This window comes from Petromyzon marinus, chromosome 1, assembly GCF_048934315.1.
Source record: "Petromyzon marinus isolate PM22_M1 ecotype Great Lakes invasive population chromosome 1, UKy_Petmar_22M1.pri1.0, whole genome shotgun sequence".
NCBI lineage: Eukaryota > Metazoa > Chordata > Hyperoartia > Petromyzontiformes > Petromyzontidae > Petromyzon > Petromyzon marinus.
The window spans coordinates 20,209,686-20,227,680 of record NC_133667.1 but is presented as its reverse complement, the minus strand read 5'-3'; the positions used below and the strand labels follow the sequence as shown (position 1 = coordinate 20,227,680).

The window sequence follows — 17,995 nt, the reverse complement described above, 5'->3', positions numbered from 1 at the left end:
GCCTGATTCCTCTTCTGATGTATTTTGCTACATCATGCAAATCTCAGTGGAGCTGTTCCATCCACTTAAATTCCACCCATTTTATAATTATTTGTTATTAAGTGTTGGTTCATGAGCGCTAAGATAACTCTATCGATTTTCCCGAATCAAATTACTTTTCAGTGTCAACCAACACGAGCCATAATGGTATTTGACAATCATTTGTCTTTCTCAAAATCTGATTAAAAGAATGGACGTGGGCGAAGATAGAAAACCATTTTTCATAAATCCGGCTTGCTCAAGTGGTTGACCAGACTCTCAGTTTTCCATCATTTTATTCCCAGTGATCCTCATGTACATGCAATCGGAGGGTTATTGGGAATGGAGTTCTCCAAGTCAGTGTTGTCTCCCTTTTTGAATAGAAAACTGATCGAGGCCTCATTCTATGGTTGAGGCATTTCAACTCAATGTAGATGTGAAGTAAACAGGTTTGGCTACTTTGGCTCCAACTGGTGGTGGCGCTTCTCTGATGATGTCGACAGGTGCCACGGTGGCGAGATGTTAACTACCTCACCTGATATACAGGAGGTTGTGGGTTGGATCGCAACCCTGATATCTGTATATTTTGAGTTTGCATGTTCTCCCTGTGCTTTCATAGTATTTAGCTGCTATAAATTTCCACGTGATAAACCACTTCGTTAAGCTATCATTTGTGGCCAGGTCGTTTCTGAAAATATCTATATAGCTCAAGTGGGCCTTACCTGATGAAATTGAAAAAAAAACTAATTTAATAGTTTAATAGGTATTCCATCTGGTACCGCAGCTTTCCCTGTTCTTGTTATGTGAAGTTTGCTTCTTGCAGTGTGACTTATGGTACTTCCTTCTCTCCACCTGAAAAAATGGTTTGATTCCTGGGATATATGATTGTTTATGTTGTAGAGATATGCATACAATTATTTCACAAACGCATAAGAGTCTGCCTATTATGTGCAAAGGTTTTATCTTTCTCCCAAAGGGATACAACATAAATCTCCTCATTGCTGCTTCCATGCTCCCATTGCCTTCTATGATGTCTTCAATCATCATTATGTTGTGCTCTCTGATTTATTTCTCATTCTCTTTTATGCTTTTTTTACAGAGTTCTCTGTATTATATCTTTTATTTGGCATATTTTCATACCTCTCTACCTCTACGTAATGTATTTCCTGGGTTTCAGATACAGTGTTTGCATTTTTACCTTTCCCCCCCAAGTTTCAACGTATTTTATAGTTACTATGCTTGCTTCTATTATAATTACTTACAGGAGAAACAAAGGCATACACTGGAATTGGGATATTATTAATAATCTCAGATTTGGTGTTGATGAAGTCATTATTACAACCAATGAAAATGTATTACAAGTAATAACTGAATATTTTAATAAAGAGTGCAAAGGTGGGCTGAAGATGAAAAAAAGAGTTTAAACAAAATTTAAGTAGAACACATTTTCTAAACAAACCAATGCTCGTTGGAGGGACACAACTGGAAAACACATCAGATTATGCATTCGTAGGGCAATTATTGAAGGAGGACTGGGATAAAACGATGCCATAAGGCAAGTAAGAGCAGATTGGAGTTGGGAAATTTTCACTTCATAGCAAAAAGCATCATATCAATGTGCCTAGAGAAGTACAATTTTATTCAGTGCACATTACCTACAAGAGCACAAGGATCTGCAACAAGGAAAACTAAGCAAAGAAAGTAGAACATTGTATTGGGCATTAAGAAGCGAACATTGTATTGAGTGTTAAGAAACGGAAGAGTGCTTGGACCAGAGGTATCACTTGAAGGGATCGTTGGCCGAAGATCAAAACTGATGATGGAAGAAATACGTCCAAGTGGACGGCCACCGTGGAGACGGAGAGATGACCTCACGTGCAGGAGTTAGACGGATTGTTGCGGCTTTTGGCTGCGAGCCATCGAACAAAGACGGTCACTGCATCGCGCGGCGCTTTCAGGTACGCCTCTACAGCCGTCTGGAACGCTCTTCCTTCCGACATTAGGAAGCCAGTGGAACTATGCACTATAAAATCTAGATTTAAAGCTCATTTCTGTCGAACTGCCTTTTTGTGTTTAGCTTGTTATGACAAGTACATGACTCAATGAAGAAAATAAGCCAATTTGGAATGAATGGCCGTTTATATACCGCTCGCTTCAGCAGCACCTTTTGTGAGCTCCCACATCACCGCAGGGGTGTACACAGGAATTCGACCATGCACGCAGGGGCTCTCATCCGTTTGGTTTTCAAATCTCTTGGTTCTCATTTCCCGAATCACATTCATTCACGAATGAACAGGGGCATGCCAGATAAACACGTAAACATCTTTCAATACTCCGATCAGCATGGTTGGCTACACACATGGTGCGAAGGAAGTTCAACGTACATATACGTATCACAATGCCTTGCTGTCATGGCAAGCGACTTGGGAAGGCCTTCATCCAGCAGTGGACAGAGCATGGCCACTGTTGTGGACGATTAACGTGCAGGCTGCAATGGTGTTTAGCAAAAGCCTGTGCAGCTATGCACAGAGAAGTGTGATCACGAGCACTCTTTGGTGATTGCGCTACATTTACTTCACGGTTTTACTGCGTTTGTCCTCGTGTAAATGCAGCTTGGTGCAGTACTCATTTGAGGCGGTTCCTTAATGATGGAAAATTGTTTACAAGGTTATTTTAGATTTCTAATGTGTTCTCCTCATTGAATTCAAGGTTACGAGTCAGTTACAATTGTTGTTCTGCTCACAAAAGAAAAGACAAAATTAGCTGACACTTTTATAGGATGAGGTTTACAGGCCTCAGTTTATGGACTGTTGCAAGTGTCTGGAAACAATTTGAGCTATAACGTTTGGAATATTTTGAATAACAATACGTCAACTTTGTTCATTTCATGTTTGGCCATCTGTAAAAAGCATTACTAACACAGAATAAAAGAAACAGTGGCTAAAAACAGCAATACTGATATAAAATGTTAACTACCAAGTAGCATCTAATGAGGTTTATTGAGGATTTCTAAATGGATGTGATTTTTCTAGAATCCAAATATTTTTTTCTAAATATCGCGTGTCATTTTAATGGAAAACTATTAACCAGTGGCCTCGTGTCTCTTACATCAATATTCATTTGTTTTCCTTTAATGCATATTGACATAAAATCTATGTAACACAACCAATTAAAATGTAACTAGTGAAGTGTTTTATATACATATATATATAAATTCACTGTCATACACAGCCCTGGCCGTAACAACTTAATTTTATTGGTTGCGGTGCTGTGGCACTCACAAAGCTCTGGGCATTTATAACAAGCAGGCAATTCTGTGGCTTTTAGGGCTAAAAGGTGGCTAATGGTCAGGTCGCCATCCCAACGGGTCTTTATAGTATTGACTTGGAGCATCACAATAGTTTGAAAGGGCCATTAGTAGAAAACTGCATTGAAACTGACAAGCCCATCCAAGAAATTACAGGAATGTAACCATCACGTCTACCATCAGCATGCTGGTGACACCAACTTTGACACATCTTATTTATCTCTTCCAGCCGGTAAGACCACACAACAAATGTGTGTTCAACCTTTGCCTGGTAAATTGTTTGTGTGAAACATTCATGCTTTTATTGCCATGTGAGGAATATTGCAATGGTTGACACGTAATGCGTATATGATAGCATTTTTGAGCTATGGTTACAGCTGATAAGTGGCCATATTTTTCATCATTCCAATTATCATCTGTACCCAGTTAGCGACTTGTTCATGTCTATTGAAACCAGTGCCTGGTGTGGAATTTGCTGTGAATGTGGATCTAAAATAACAGACAAGGTGCTTCGCAGAATTATTCACTCAAGATGGTGACATTTGTTGGGCATGAGTTACAGGTCCAGGATCTTGTAGAGTTAGTGTACACGACTGCCCCATGCTTCTGTATACATCATTCGTTTCAGAATGCTATGCACAAAAATAAAGTAATTACCGTGTAACTTAATCATAGGAACGGATGCAATGCACAATTGTAATATTCGTAGACAGCTCTAAAATATAGATTTCTAAGCTTCGTCCAAAAAATAAAATAATAATGTTTATGCATTTGTCAATCCTCTGCCGAATCAAAGTCTCCTCACACCATGCCAGCCATGGAGATTGTTTGACCATACTTGACCACTTGGGTCCATATGGGTTGGTGAAGAGGGGGGGGGGGAGCTCAGACGAGTTTAGATGTCACTCACCACTGAAGTCAGCCATGGCCAGAAAGCTAAATCAGGTCATCGGGTTCATAGAGAAGTGCACGAACCGCTCCACCACCATACCACAGAAAAGGAGGCTGTAGAATAATAATAATGCTACTTAAATGTAGATGTGGCTGAAAAGACTGCTTCATATTCTAAATCTTGACTTAAAACTTTCGTGATTGCAGGAATTCATACTCTTTGGGTCTTTCGGTAAAGTCACGTAGATAGAAGAAAAATAATAAAATAATTTGACATCACGACGTTTCAATCGCAAAACAAGCTCTCGCTATATTTCTACCTGCCTCAGCAGTCCGCCTGCTGTATTTTTTTCACCTGAAGACGATTGCTTGTGATGCTATCGAAACGTCGTGATTATGTTATTTTATTATTTTTCTATCTACGTGACTTTACCGAAAGACCCAAAGAGTACTTTAGATTATGTTTAGAGATGAGCACAGAACAGCAACAGAGGATGATTTCGATCTGACATGAGCAAATTGGAATTGTGTTTTATTTTTGGGATACCAATTGATAAAATCTAAATTGGTTAACCAATTTTGATTTCATACTCTGCAATGCTCTACAAATGAATGGACACAGTGATGGGAGTCAGCGGGTGGGGGCAAGAACGTACAGAGGAACGCGAGGGAAAGGAGGAGCTGGGGTTGAAGGGTTGCGATTCAGAGTACAGTTGTGCAGCAGTTGAGAGCAAGGCGGGAAGAGTGGTGACGCATGATTGCAGTAAGTGTGCATGTGTGTGTGTATGCATATGTATGTACGTATGGTGGTGATCCGGTGATCAAGTGCTGTTAGCGCCATCACCGGACCACACTTGCCCAACAGTCTATTCAGCCTATATGTGTGGGTCTTTGTCTTTGTTGTGATCTGGTAATTGCTGCTCACTCAGAAAAGGGAGTGGGAGGCGCTGCTGCTGAACCTGGAGCGTGCTACTCAGAGGTGGGGCCGTATCATTAGCCCCACAAAAACTAAGCACCTGCCTGGGTATGTTGTGCCATTAAACACTCCACCCCATCAACTCCCCAATGGTGATGGGGCAGTTGGGGAGAGAGTGAAAAGTTTTCCATACCTGGGCAGTGTACTTATGACCAACTCCTGTTTGACGATAGAGGTCTGACCTCTAATCAGTTGAGTGGCATTATCTTTTCATCGGCTGCATAACGCCATGTGGAAGCTACCTGGTCTGTCGTGCCACACAAAGCTTTGGTTCTTCTCAGCCACAGCCATGCCCTCCCTTCTGTATGCTTGTGATACGTGGATACCCCTAATGGAACATCTGGCCAGTTGGAAATATTCATGCCGGCCTGCCTACAATCCATCCTGGGTTTAATCCGACTGGGTGGTGTGAGTAGCTCAAAAATACTTTAAAGATCTGGACACAGTCCCATTAGCTAGCTCCTCCAGCAATAAAGGCTGCGTTGGCTGAGGCATATAGCCCGCATGCCCAGCCACTTCATGCTAAAGCAGCTTTTGTTTGGCAAGATAGAGGGGGATAAATGGGTGCGGCATTGGCTAGAGAAGAAATGTACTGATGTGGTATGAGACTTGCTGATGACTGGTACCAGCAGTGTCAAGATCAACCTCTGTGGAAAAGGCTCGTGAAGGACACTACTAGGCAGTTGGAGACAGTCGCCCTCCAACACTCACAACAACGAGCGGAACGCCAGGTGGCTAAAACACAGCAAGTTAGCACAGTAGGGGGCACAGGTGGTGCATCTGCCAGTCAGTTAACTCATGGCACCTGGGTCTGTCCCGTGAACTATCAGCATGCCTTCGACACTTCACGTGGCCTTAAAGTGCACATAACCCGGCACAAGCGCCACATAGTCTGGCATAAGTATCTTATACTTCATGGTCATACTCTTATCAACAGTTAATCACGGATAATTGGATACATTTCATACAACTTTAATGTCACTCACTAATCTTTGCTGGTGAGGTGAAAGTCAGGTGCCTTTTACTTCCCTGAGAACCTAAATTAAAAACTAAACTACAATTTTTATTTTACCAGGTAAGGCCCACTGAGTTATATATCACTTTTTTAGAACCTACCTGGCCAGAAATTAATAGCTCAACGAAGTGGCTTATCACGTGAAAGTGTATAGCAGCCAATTACTCTAAACCGGAGGAAAGACTGGAAGACCCGGAGAAAGATCGACGCGACCATGGGCAGAACATGCAAACTCCAAATATACAGGCATCAGGGTAGAGATCAAAACCCATGATCAAATCCACGACCTCCTGTGTATCACGGCGCATACAGTAACACAGGCAAGAAGCGGTCCCCTCTCAGAGCTGCATCTTGCCCAAGTGACTATGTGCAGCCTTCCAATTTTTCGATTAACTCGCACATACTGGGAATGTTTTACCACGAGTCCCTGGCTACTTTTGCTCTTGGATAAAGTGAAGAACCATAGTTTGTCCTGATCCCGCAGAAAATAATAAAACTTGATTTTTAAAAAAGCTATGGATAACAAGAGATTGCCCGTATGATATTTTTTCTTTAATCAGAATGCGAATATTTATTTGTACTGGAGGAATCCGATGAGCTATAAAGCTCTTTCTCACAGATGTCCAGTAGAGGCGGGTAAACACGTTACAACAACAAAGAGTACAACAACACGACAGTAGTGCAAAGTACAAGAAAGGTTAACAAATCACCCAAAACGCAAACCATCCCCATCCTACCGGGCAAAGCCCACTGAGATTTTAACTTATTTTTCAGAAGCGACCTGGACACAAATGATAGCTCAAGAAAGTGGCCCATCATTTGGACATTTATAGCACCAAGGTTTAGCCTTTTTGCGATGATTATTATTATTAATGTCGATATTTTCTGCTCATTAATGATTAGTTTGACATTACAAACCCATGCCTGCAGAGCCATAAACTCACGCTGTGCCTTCGTTCGTGGTCCACGACAGCTTTACCAAATTGAACAACTGGAGAGGTCATTAATAAGCATATCTTATGCACTTGAACACACGGGAACAAATGTGCTGACTCACGTGCAACAGCATATACATATCTGCGCACTATATCTTGTATAAATATGGATAAAGATGAAACTGCCATCGGCACTCAGTGTTCTCCATTCTTATCTCTGTATACAGTGTGGTGCGGGCACATTAATGTCTGTCATGCTAAAATGGTGTTCTGTGCTCGGCCTACGTAAACACTTCACCGTGAGAAAACATTTTATTACTTTATGCCAACCCTTCAGAGCCCCGTGGTAAAAGCAGCAGTAATTTGATGTGCGAGCATAAATGATCCCTTTGCGCGGCACATTATATGGCTTCGTGAGATAAGTCATGCTAATGGTGTTGCGCCCTCCAAGCGGTGGTCGTGACACTGCAGATGAAAGGTCACCGTTTTTTTGAGGGAACATTTGTTACAGTGAGGGAATCAAAGTATTTGATCCACCGCTGATTTCGTACGTTTTGCCCCCTCTCGGCTCTATATATGAGGACTTGTTTCAGCAGCCTGTTTCTCTCTCCCGCCTGAAGACGAGTGCTTGTGTGGCGATCAAAACGTCGTGATCTATTATTATTTCTGCCCACGTGACTTTACCGAAAGAACCAAAGAGTGTGGATTCCTGCAGTGACGAAAGCTTCAAATCAAGATTTTTTTTACCAGTTGGATTATGGTTAACACAACCATCTCAACACGAGACAAAGTATGTTACATAATCTACAAACTTCTAAGTTACAAAACCTAAGGAGACCCACCACCGACAGAGAAGATATTTACTACGATTTTGTAGCCAACGATGACCACAGGCTGAGACACTCATACATGTCCTATGTGCAAGAACCAGTTTTTTTTTCTCTGGTATGAATCTATTTTCACATTTGAAACCATGATTACTCGTCATTCTGGCTCAATACACGTAAAATACAGTGATCGAAAATATAACAATCATGAACATGATTTGCCCACGGGTCATGTGAGCAATTGGAGTATTCATCGCTGTGACTCTGGCAGCACTTACGTACATACAGAGCGGATAACAGAAGGAATTCCTATGCTTCAGTCCCCTTGCTATCACCCAGCCCCGATTCTTCATCTGGGGAAACAATGTCCACTAGCACTCGTTACAGCCACCACAGCACCTGAGTGACCTGCACAAACATTGTTAATCTGGGCAATGTCTGAGCCAGCAAGCGGCATCTTACCTAAACTCACATGAGGTTGTGGTAGTTAGTAGGACCCTGAGCAGTTGCCACTTGACTCGTAATGTTTGTTGATCAAATGTTTCTACCGGAAACTATTTGCTTTTTCTGCTGCTATAAATAGCCACTGATGGATATCAATGGCCTACCAGTGCTTCGACTCCAAATATCCAACCCCCTATCTTAATCTTGAGAGAAGGACAATATCCTGAGCAGGCATCATTTAAAATACTGAGCTACAGAGACGCATGTCTAAAACCATACAACCCTAATGCCGTAACAACAACCATTAGTGAATGGTATTACATAGGCCACCATGTAACCAGTTTAACCATTTATTGGATGTTACAGTCACCTCCTGGAGTTGAAACTGCCAATAGTAATACGTATGTGCTTTGCCTCTATCAATAGTGGTGAAACAACTCTTATCTGCACACTTCTTACCCAGGACTTGTATTATGCATGGTCAAGGTCGAACCACTAAAACTGATTTCCACAGAACGATTCCTCCTACCGTCGGTGTTTTGTCATGGATCAGAGGAATTATCCAGAAGTGGTTGAGCGTGCATAAAAAGAGTTGCAGAGTAAATTGTTCTATTATCAATTTGCGAGGTACACCTATAATTATTGGTCACCGCAGGAGCTAAACGATTGATTGATGATGTTGAGGATGACAATAACGTATTGATGCTTTGTTGATGAGGATTGCAATGAAGTTCAAGATGATGACAGTGATCGTGCTAAAAATGGCAATGTCTAAATGAAGATATGAGGATATGGTAGTGGAATGTGCAAACCCTATATCAAGCAGTGACAACAGGAATGATAATTAAAGAGCCTAAACAGCCCACCATCATGAATGACTGAGTACTGCCTTTTATCTGTGATCTGTTGAAGTCATACAAGCCATCATGAATTCTCTTCTCAAACTATGGTCTGCAGTTGGTGGTTCCCCTGTGGAGTTTTCATGTCTTTGCACTGCACTGCGCAGAGACTCTGGAATGCAATGACTGTGACTATCAAGAAAACCACAAGTATATCCATTCTATAGAAGAGCCTGGGTTTCTGAATGGGTCAGTGAGCTGGACTCTAATAATGCAAGTGGAGAACATCATCTGACTCTTGGGTGTAGGTGCATAGAGACGATGTTTGCAATTACATGGCAGAACCGAGTATGCAACTTGGACCGTTCCGATATCATGTGACAAGAAACGACTATCAACGTGTTCGAGAAGAGATGGTCATGGCTGCAGGTGCCGAATGGAGAGCAGAATACCGAGACGCACACTGGCGTGGACACCGGTAGATTTGGTGACCTAGGGGAATGCCTCAATCCAGACGGTGCCATACTGTTAAAGGAGACCTTAGAGGTTGTGTGTCAAGTGTGCAATCATCGAGGCATCTGAGAGAAGTCAATTAATAGTGCAGTGTAGTGGCATCAATTGAACTACAGTAATGACTTATTGATCTTCATGTAATAACATTATATATTTAGTTAACAAGTCGTGACATTTTGAATAATACTGAGGGTACCTTTGGCTCCATTGCATTTGCACCTTTAGGAAATCACAGACAACAACAACAACCGTCATTCGCCACTAAGTGGCGGGGTGACGTTACCACGACGCTTGTGCCAGGCTATGTGCACGTTGAGGCCACGTGAAGTGTCGAATGCCCGCTGGCAGGAGGTCACGGGGCAGACCCAGGTGTCACGGGTCGACTAAGATGACTGGCTGATGCACCACCTGTGCCCCCTACTGAGCCAACTTGCTGTGCTTTAGCACACACACACACACATCACCGCCTCTACTATATGGAGCCTTTGACGTTGAATGCACTGGATGGCCCGAGTGTGAGTGAATGAGACCTCACCTGGTCTGAGCAAGAAGGCCCATACATCGTAGGGCTGACTGTGGTTGGTGTTGTATAGTATGACGTACTCCAAGATAACTCCGTTCGGCTCAGCTGGGGGCTGCCAGCACACCAGCACGCGGCTGGAATCCAGGGCTCTCAGCTTGATGTCTTTGGGAGGATCGGAAGGCCCTGTGTGAACCGCACAAGCACATTCCGGGGGAGCGCATAAGTGGTGATCGTGTATACGCACACACAAAATGACAAAGATGTTCATATTCTTTGGGTCTTTCGGTAAAGTCACGTACATAGGTTCAAAGAAAGAAACAAAAGAACAAAAAACTATGACGTTTCGATCGCAACACAAGTGGTCAAAACGCCATAGTTTTTGTTTACCTATCTACGTGACTTTACCGAAAGACCCAAAGAATATGAATTCCTGCAGTCACGAAAGCTTTAAGTCCAGATTTTTTGTAACAGGTGTAGTTGCTTTTTAGTGTTTAGTTTGTTGTCATTTCCCCACACCTCCGATTAGCACAGTGCGAAAGAAATTCAAAATACATACGTAGTTCGTAAGCATATTCGTAAGCTGAGATATGACCTTGTGGAACGTCCAAAGGTAGTTCTGCAGTGGACCACTGCTGCACGTGTAATATAGCTCTCAGAGACACCGTCTTGTTCAGTTATATGTATATTTATTATTAATAAAGTCCGCCGACTCACTGATAACTTAACGAGTAACCACGAGTGAATATATACACTTGGGTAACTTAGATAACTCTATTCTGAGACAACATAACTCATAGCCTTCCAAGACTACAAGGTGCCCACTGCAGGATGACGAAGACGACCCGCTCCAAGGTGACGACGGCGACGGCAGTGCCCCCACAACAGCAGCCCAGGGCCCCGGTTCACAACGGCTTTTATCCCCCTCATGACCCGGCCACGCCCCTATTCCCGAAACCTCCCTCACCGCACCTGGCCCTGTCTGTCTCTGTTCGTATTACAATTTACGACCGTTAGGTCACGTGCTTCCCCTCACGTGACCCTGTCAAAGCTTGTCGCGTCAATCATTATTAGCAACCACTTAGGTCCCACATTACCCTTACATGACCCTGTCTGTTCCTGTTACGTTAATTAGTAACCGTGGCCACGTGGAGCCGTACTGTCCCTACATCACCCCGTACTGTCCTTACATATGTATTTGATGAATAATTTTCACAAATTTTCGATACAAAAAGAACATCTACATCCACAGATGATAGCAACAAAAACTTTCCCCATAATGCAACCAAGCATATGAGTGACCACTAGGAGGAAAGATGTTTATTTCATGGCTGTGTTCCACACAGGAACAAGTCCAAGGTTGAGGTGGCCGAGTGGCTCAGGAGTGAAAATACTGAGCCAGCACCACTGAGATCCTGGATTCAAATCTATGTTTCAACAGGGTTCTCAATTGTATTAAGTTTATGGTTTCATACTCTTTGGTTATTTCGGTAAAGTCATGTAGGTAAAACAAAAAAATGGTTTCAGCCTGGTCACCAACAACTCTACAAATACGTAAAAATGAAAATTGGATTTTAATGTAATTTTGCTAAATTCCAGCTCTGAGAATGAAAATACTGTGGATGTTTGACTGTCAAACTACGGATACCAATCTCATAGAAGAGGGTATGGGAAAGTCTGCCCCCTATTGTAGAGAGCTTAAAAAGGCCACTTGAAGAATCTTTAATCTCTTGCATCGCTGTTCTCAGGGAAATGAGGTCACTCTGCTCTGCAACATTCCCAAAGGGATTCTTTGTCTCGTGGCATGACACTCATAACACACGATAAATAACATTGTAGAAAAGACGACCCAACTGTATTTTTACAAGAAGTATGTTATTGAAGAAAAAAAAGAAAAACAGGGGAAGGTACAACACATGGTCAGATGGGGATCAAACAATATTTAAAAAATAAAACGTCAAAGGCAAGTTGAAGGCGAAGCTATAACAGGGACTAGAGAGGAGCTCGTGCAAGAAGCTGGGAGTGACGAAGGCTGAGAGACCCTGTGCTATTCATGGCCAGCACTCTGCCGAAATACCAGCGTACATTCTACAAGGACTCTTTGTGTGCCTTGACCTCCTGACATCGGGTCTGTTCTGGCAGTAAATGTTCCTCTGATATGTATACGTGCGCATCATACGCATACATTAGTGTACGCACATACCATTGCCGGGCTGGTACCGGACGACGAGCTGAGCCCGTTTCTACGCAACAATCCTTTATGAAACTACAACGAATGTGTTATTTAAAGCCTCATTAAGCTTAATACGCCACCGCCCGGTAACTTTCGACCTCATCACGTTTACTCGATGAATGAAAACTGCATTCCACGTGGGTGAACTTAAGCCTCATTAGGCTTTACTCTCAACCACCTGGTCACGTTTGACCTCAAGCATTGCCAATAAATGAAAGCTACATTGCATATGCGTGACCTTTAGCTTCGTACTGCTTTTCCCACTGCCTCGACCTGGTCACTGCTGTCCTCTGGTGGTGTTGATATAATAGCATGATATCTTTTAGGTCAGGTTATAGTCTTTTTGGACGTAGGTTAGAGGTCATACATAATTCATCTTCAATATATGTGCCTTATTCCTCCTGGTCAGAATTAGCCCTTACTTAACACTATAAGACTACATTTACTTAAGTGCTGTTATAAACAGTTTCAGTTTCTTGCATATGAGAATTATAATTGGGAAATATTAAATTTAAGAGGAATCTGAGTTTGGTCTGGATATCACCTCATCCATTAAATAATCACATCTATATCTCGCTAACATACCCGATTATAATAATGTGAATGCCCACATTCTATCATTGGCACCTTTTCACAATAACAAATGCTCATCATAGACTAAGAATGGAACAAAATAAGTTAAGTATGGACATCGGGAAAGAGGGCGGAACGGTGACACTGTGCCTAATGCACAAGGAATCGAGTCCCAGCCATAGCTAACGCAAGTAGCAAGCGATACCGGTGATGGCTGCACAAGTCGCGGCCCTCAGCACCTTCATGAACCAACGCTGAACAGAGTGGCTAAGTATGGTTTAAAAAAATGCATCTGCGACTACAATGGCATATTAGTACCTTGATAAGGGACTGTACATTATAATGTATTGAAGTGTATGCGCATACAATGGGACGAGATATATGTATTTAGAAATACATGCAAACACATACATATACACGACACACAGCATATACCCGTATACCTACATTACGGCATTTACTCTGCAGGTGTATTATAGCACACAATAGGGTGCACACAATTTCAGAGACCTATGCCCTTACGAATGCAGCTTGATATATACACACCCCACATGCATGCTGCTTACCTACAGAACACTAACAGAAGACAAGTCACAAGGTGTCCCTGCTCAAACGAATGTGTGGTGGTGCTCATTTCCATTTATGGCCCTGGGCCAGTGGTGGAGTCAAGCCACCGAACAACCACATGCGCACACTCGCATATATAATACATGACATGCACAAACAACACATGCGCAAAACATATACATAGTAAAAATGTGCTTTGTACCCATGCCGGAGAAGACAAACAATAGCCCGCATAAAACGGGTCATTGGTCACTTTAATACGTAGGCTTTCACGACCAATATTATCCATAATCGAGGTCTTTGGGTTATCGCGTGAATATAAATGTGTCGTTTATATTTACGTGATCTAAACCAAAAACTTTAATGACGGTCATTGGTGTTCGTGAGCGCCTATTAATGCCAGCATGAAAGGGTGGTGTGGCCAGAACTATGCCTTTCCGCCTTTGTCTTCCCATCTCTGATGTTTACCCACTGCACCTGGTACTGATTTAAGGATGACCTGACATAGGGGAGGCTCAGGGAGTGGCTGAGACGGCACCACTGGTGTTAGCTGTGGCCAGGAATCAAACCCAGGTCACTGGGTTCGAAGCGCAGTGGGTGCTAACCACTGTTACCACTCCCCTACCACATGCAGAATACACAAACGTGAACGTGCACAATTAACACGTGCATCTATACGTAACGGTACTGCATTATGAATGCAGTGGCCTGAGTTGTACTCATGGCCCCGGCTAACATCAAAGGTTAGCGATGTCAGAACGAGTCCCGGATCGCCCACTTCACTCCGCAACCATGATCAGCGTGGTGAAGTATGGTTAAACCCCCATGTGACCAACATAGCACGAAGAGAATTTGTCAGTGGATTTAAGGACAACGAATTGTGGTGTTGGCGAACACATAGTCGAACAACATTGAACTGAGAGGGTGATAGGATATCACATGCATACACATGCACGAATGTGTATGAACACAGCTCACTATATATGAACCTGAAATAGTTAAAGACATCTAGTTTCATGCATATAGTACTACATGTACATACAACATACATGCATACATCGGTGGAACCTATGATAAGGAGCAGTGGCGTACTGGATAGTGGCCTACGTTATTAATCTGGTGATCTGAGTTCCATTTCTGGCAAAGGCTGACAAGTCCTGGACTGCCCTTTCACCCCTTCACCAATCTGAAGGGACAGCCCAATGTTTGATGAAGAACGGTCAAACAACGCCCTTTACTGACACGGCGTGACAAGGCTTTTATGCAACAAACGGTTGTAAATGATTATGTATTCATGATAAAACATAATTACTTGCATTAAAAAAATTTTTGTTTATGTTATAGGAAAATAATAATTAAACTTGTATTTGCTGATTGGCCTGCTTCGGGAATTTCTAAGCTTTAAATGATAAATATCCATTGCATTCCCAAAGAAGGCCAATAAGCATTGTAGACATTCACTCGAGCAGCACCTTACATAATACCAAATACACATGTAAATGCACAACTATAAATACATAACAAACACACATATATATGTGGAGTCATACATACGTACAAAACACACACAGGCACATACAGAAATGCATACACATACATGCACAGCGCCATAATATGCATGCATACAAAGTATATAGCACGCCCACATGCATACATCTCACTGTCACCAAACATTGGAGCAGCTGTCACCGTCTACCCAGCCCCCCTGGCCCCTTCTCCAAGGCCTCTCTCGACACCTCCCCCGCTGCCCCCGCTTGGTCCCCATGACTCCTGCCCCTCTGTCCCCACAGCCACAAAGCAGCGTGGGTTACAAAAACACGTCAATGGATCTGGATCCATTGGATCCCAAAAATAACGACGGAATCAGACAGGATGGAGATTCAGCCCGATCGTGATATATGCTGTATATGTACGAGGATGCATATGCTGTATGTTGTACATGGGTTCCCCCCCCCCCACCCCTCATATAAACCAGAAGGCCAGAACGACACCACAATGGAACATGTGAATCACACTGGCAGGGAAGGCAAGCATGCTGGTAGGTTATACAAAATGATACGAGATCATGATTCACGACCTGAAATTTGACTTTGAAATTTGGACATGCAGCAATCGATGGAATATCAAACAAACAAAAAATGATTAGGTAGCCGAGTGGACTCGGGAGCTGAGAGCAATGAGCTGGCTCCACTGAGATCCTGAGTTCATATCTGAGTAGGTGACACGTGTGATGAGAATGGGTTCTAAAGTGACGCAAGTTGAGAGTCTCAGTCCAGTCAACAAAAGACTGCACACCCCAAATAAAAAGCCACACAAACAAATTGTAATGTTGCATTTCAACAAAATCCAGCTCTGACTAAAAAACTTGGTTTGATTGCCATGCCACCGAAATTCCTTTCATTGCGTACAAGAGGTGCACCACCGAATACGAACTTATTTTGAATTAGTCCCGAAAGCGGTCTGTGATATTACTTATTTAATAAATGAAACAAGATTATGCACTGCTTGAGGGTGGGATCACAACGTGAATGTGACCCCAGTGCAACCCTGCCCTGACAACAGGGTTGGCTGCCACTTTTGGCAGCAGCACGGGCATTACCCACATCAGCACACACAACAGCATGCCCCCACAACTACAGTACACATAACAGCATGCACTCAACTACAGCACACACAGCTGCATGCCCCCACAACTACAGCACACACCTGCATGCCCCCACAACTCCAGCACACACAACAGCATGCACTCACAACTCCAGCGTACACAACAGCATGCACTCACAACTACAGCACACACACCTGCATGCCCCCACAACTCCAGCGTACACAACAGCGTGCACTCATAAATCCAGCGTACACAACAGCATGCACTCACAACTCCAGCGTACACAACAGCGTGCACTCACACCTACAACCACACACAACTTGCACTCACAACTACAGCACACACAACAGCATCGACTCACAACTACAGCCACACAAAGGCTCTCCCGGATTAGCGTCCATAGCACATCACGTGGGTGACACGATGTGACTTTGTTGGGAATAATTTAGATGCAGGTGACATCACCCCCAAAATCGGGGTCACTCATCCCCCTGTCCACAGGAGGGCTGAGAGTGACAAATATTCCTATAATGACATAATGAATCGCAATAGACGTGTGTGTGTTTTTCTTCCCGGAATGATGTATATATATGCCTCCTTTACCCTTGATGCACACGTCATATTGTTTCATACCGCATCTGAAGATGCATTGACTTCCGGTTTTCCGACCGAATACATTTGCAGCGGAGTATGAAGGTGTGTTGTGGGAACTGCGCAATTGCATAATCACACGGACAAAGTGTGGGTTATCTTAGGTCAGCCTGTGGAGAAGGCGAAAACAGTGTGGGTCGTGTTAGGACAGCCAGGTGCAAGGGCTGGGATGATGAGGTAACGGTTGGGCCAACTAAGCCAGAGGATCAGCAACGGCGGTGATTGGCTGTGGCTGTTGTCAAGGGCGTGGAGGCGTCGAGATGTCTGGAGAAAGGCAGGTGTTTGAGGACGCGAAGCGTGCGGGGGCACGCGGGCCAATTAATTAGCGATAATGAGAATGGGGATAAATTGGGGGGAGACACAGGGAGCGGGGAGTTGGAGTTGGGAGCTGGACGAGGAAGATGTGGAGTTTGGAGACAGAGTTTGGAGACAGAGTTTGGAGACAGAGTTTGGAACCAGAGTTTGGAGACAGCGTTTGGAGACAGCGTTTGGAGACAGCGTTTGTAGACAGAGTTTGGAGACAGAGTTTGGAACCAGAGTTTGGAGACAGCGTTTGGAGACAGCGTTTGGAGACAGCGTTTGGAGACAGAGTTTGGAGACAGAGTTTGGAACCAGAGTTTGGAACCAGAGTTTGGAACCAGAGTTTGGAGACAGCGTTTGGAGACAGAGTTTGGAGACAGCGTTTGGAGACAGCGTTTGGAGACAGTGTTTGGAGACAGCGTTTGGAGACAGCGTTTGGAGACAGAGTTTGGAACCAGAGTTTGGAACCAGAGTTTGGAACCAGAGTTTGGAACCAGAGTTTGGAGACAGCGTTTGGAGACAGAGTTTGGAGACAGCGTTTGGAGACAGCGTTTGGAGACAGCGTTTGGAGACAGCGTGGAAAACGGAGTTGGAACAGAGTGTGAAGCAAGACGAAGTAGTTAGCAGTGGAGTGAGCGTAGCGATAGCGGAGCTGAAGACGCTGTGTGCGGAGTGTGCGAAGTCGCTGTGTGGGAAGACGCTGTGTGCGGAGTTGCTGAACGGGGAGTCGCTGAGTGCGAAGCAAGTGAAGTGATGGTGGGGAGACAAAGGTGGTGAGCGA

At 43.6% G+C, this 17,995-nt stretch overlaps 1 protein-coding gene across 1 annotated transcript in view; it reads right to left on the bottom strand.

Annotated features, from left to right (window-relative positions):
• Positions 1-17,995, bottom strand: part of LOC116951417 (immunoglobulin superfamily DCC subclass member 4-like) — a 346,431-nt gene that overhangs the window by 39,640 nt on the left and 288,796 nt on the right. The window contains exon 16 of the mRNA XM_032970032.2: positions 10,301-10,471. Within this exon, the coding sequence (XP_032825923.2) occupies positions 10,301-10,471 (171 nt within the window). The remainder of the gene's footprint in view (positions 1-10,300; positions 10,472-17,995) is intronic.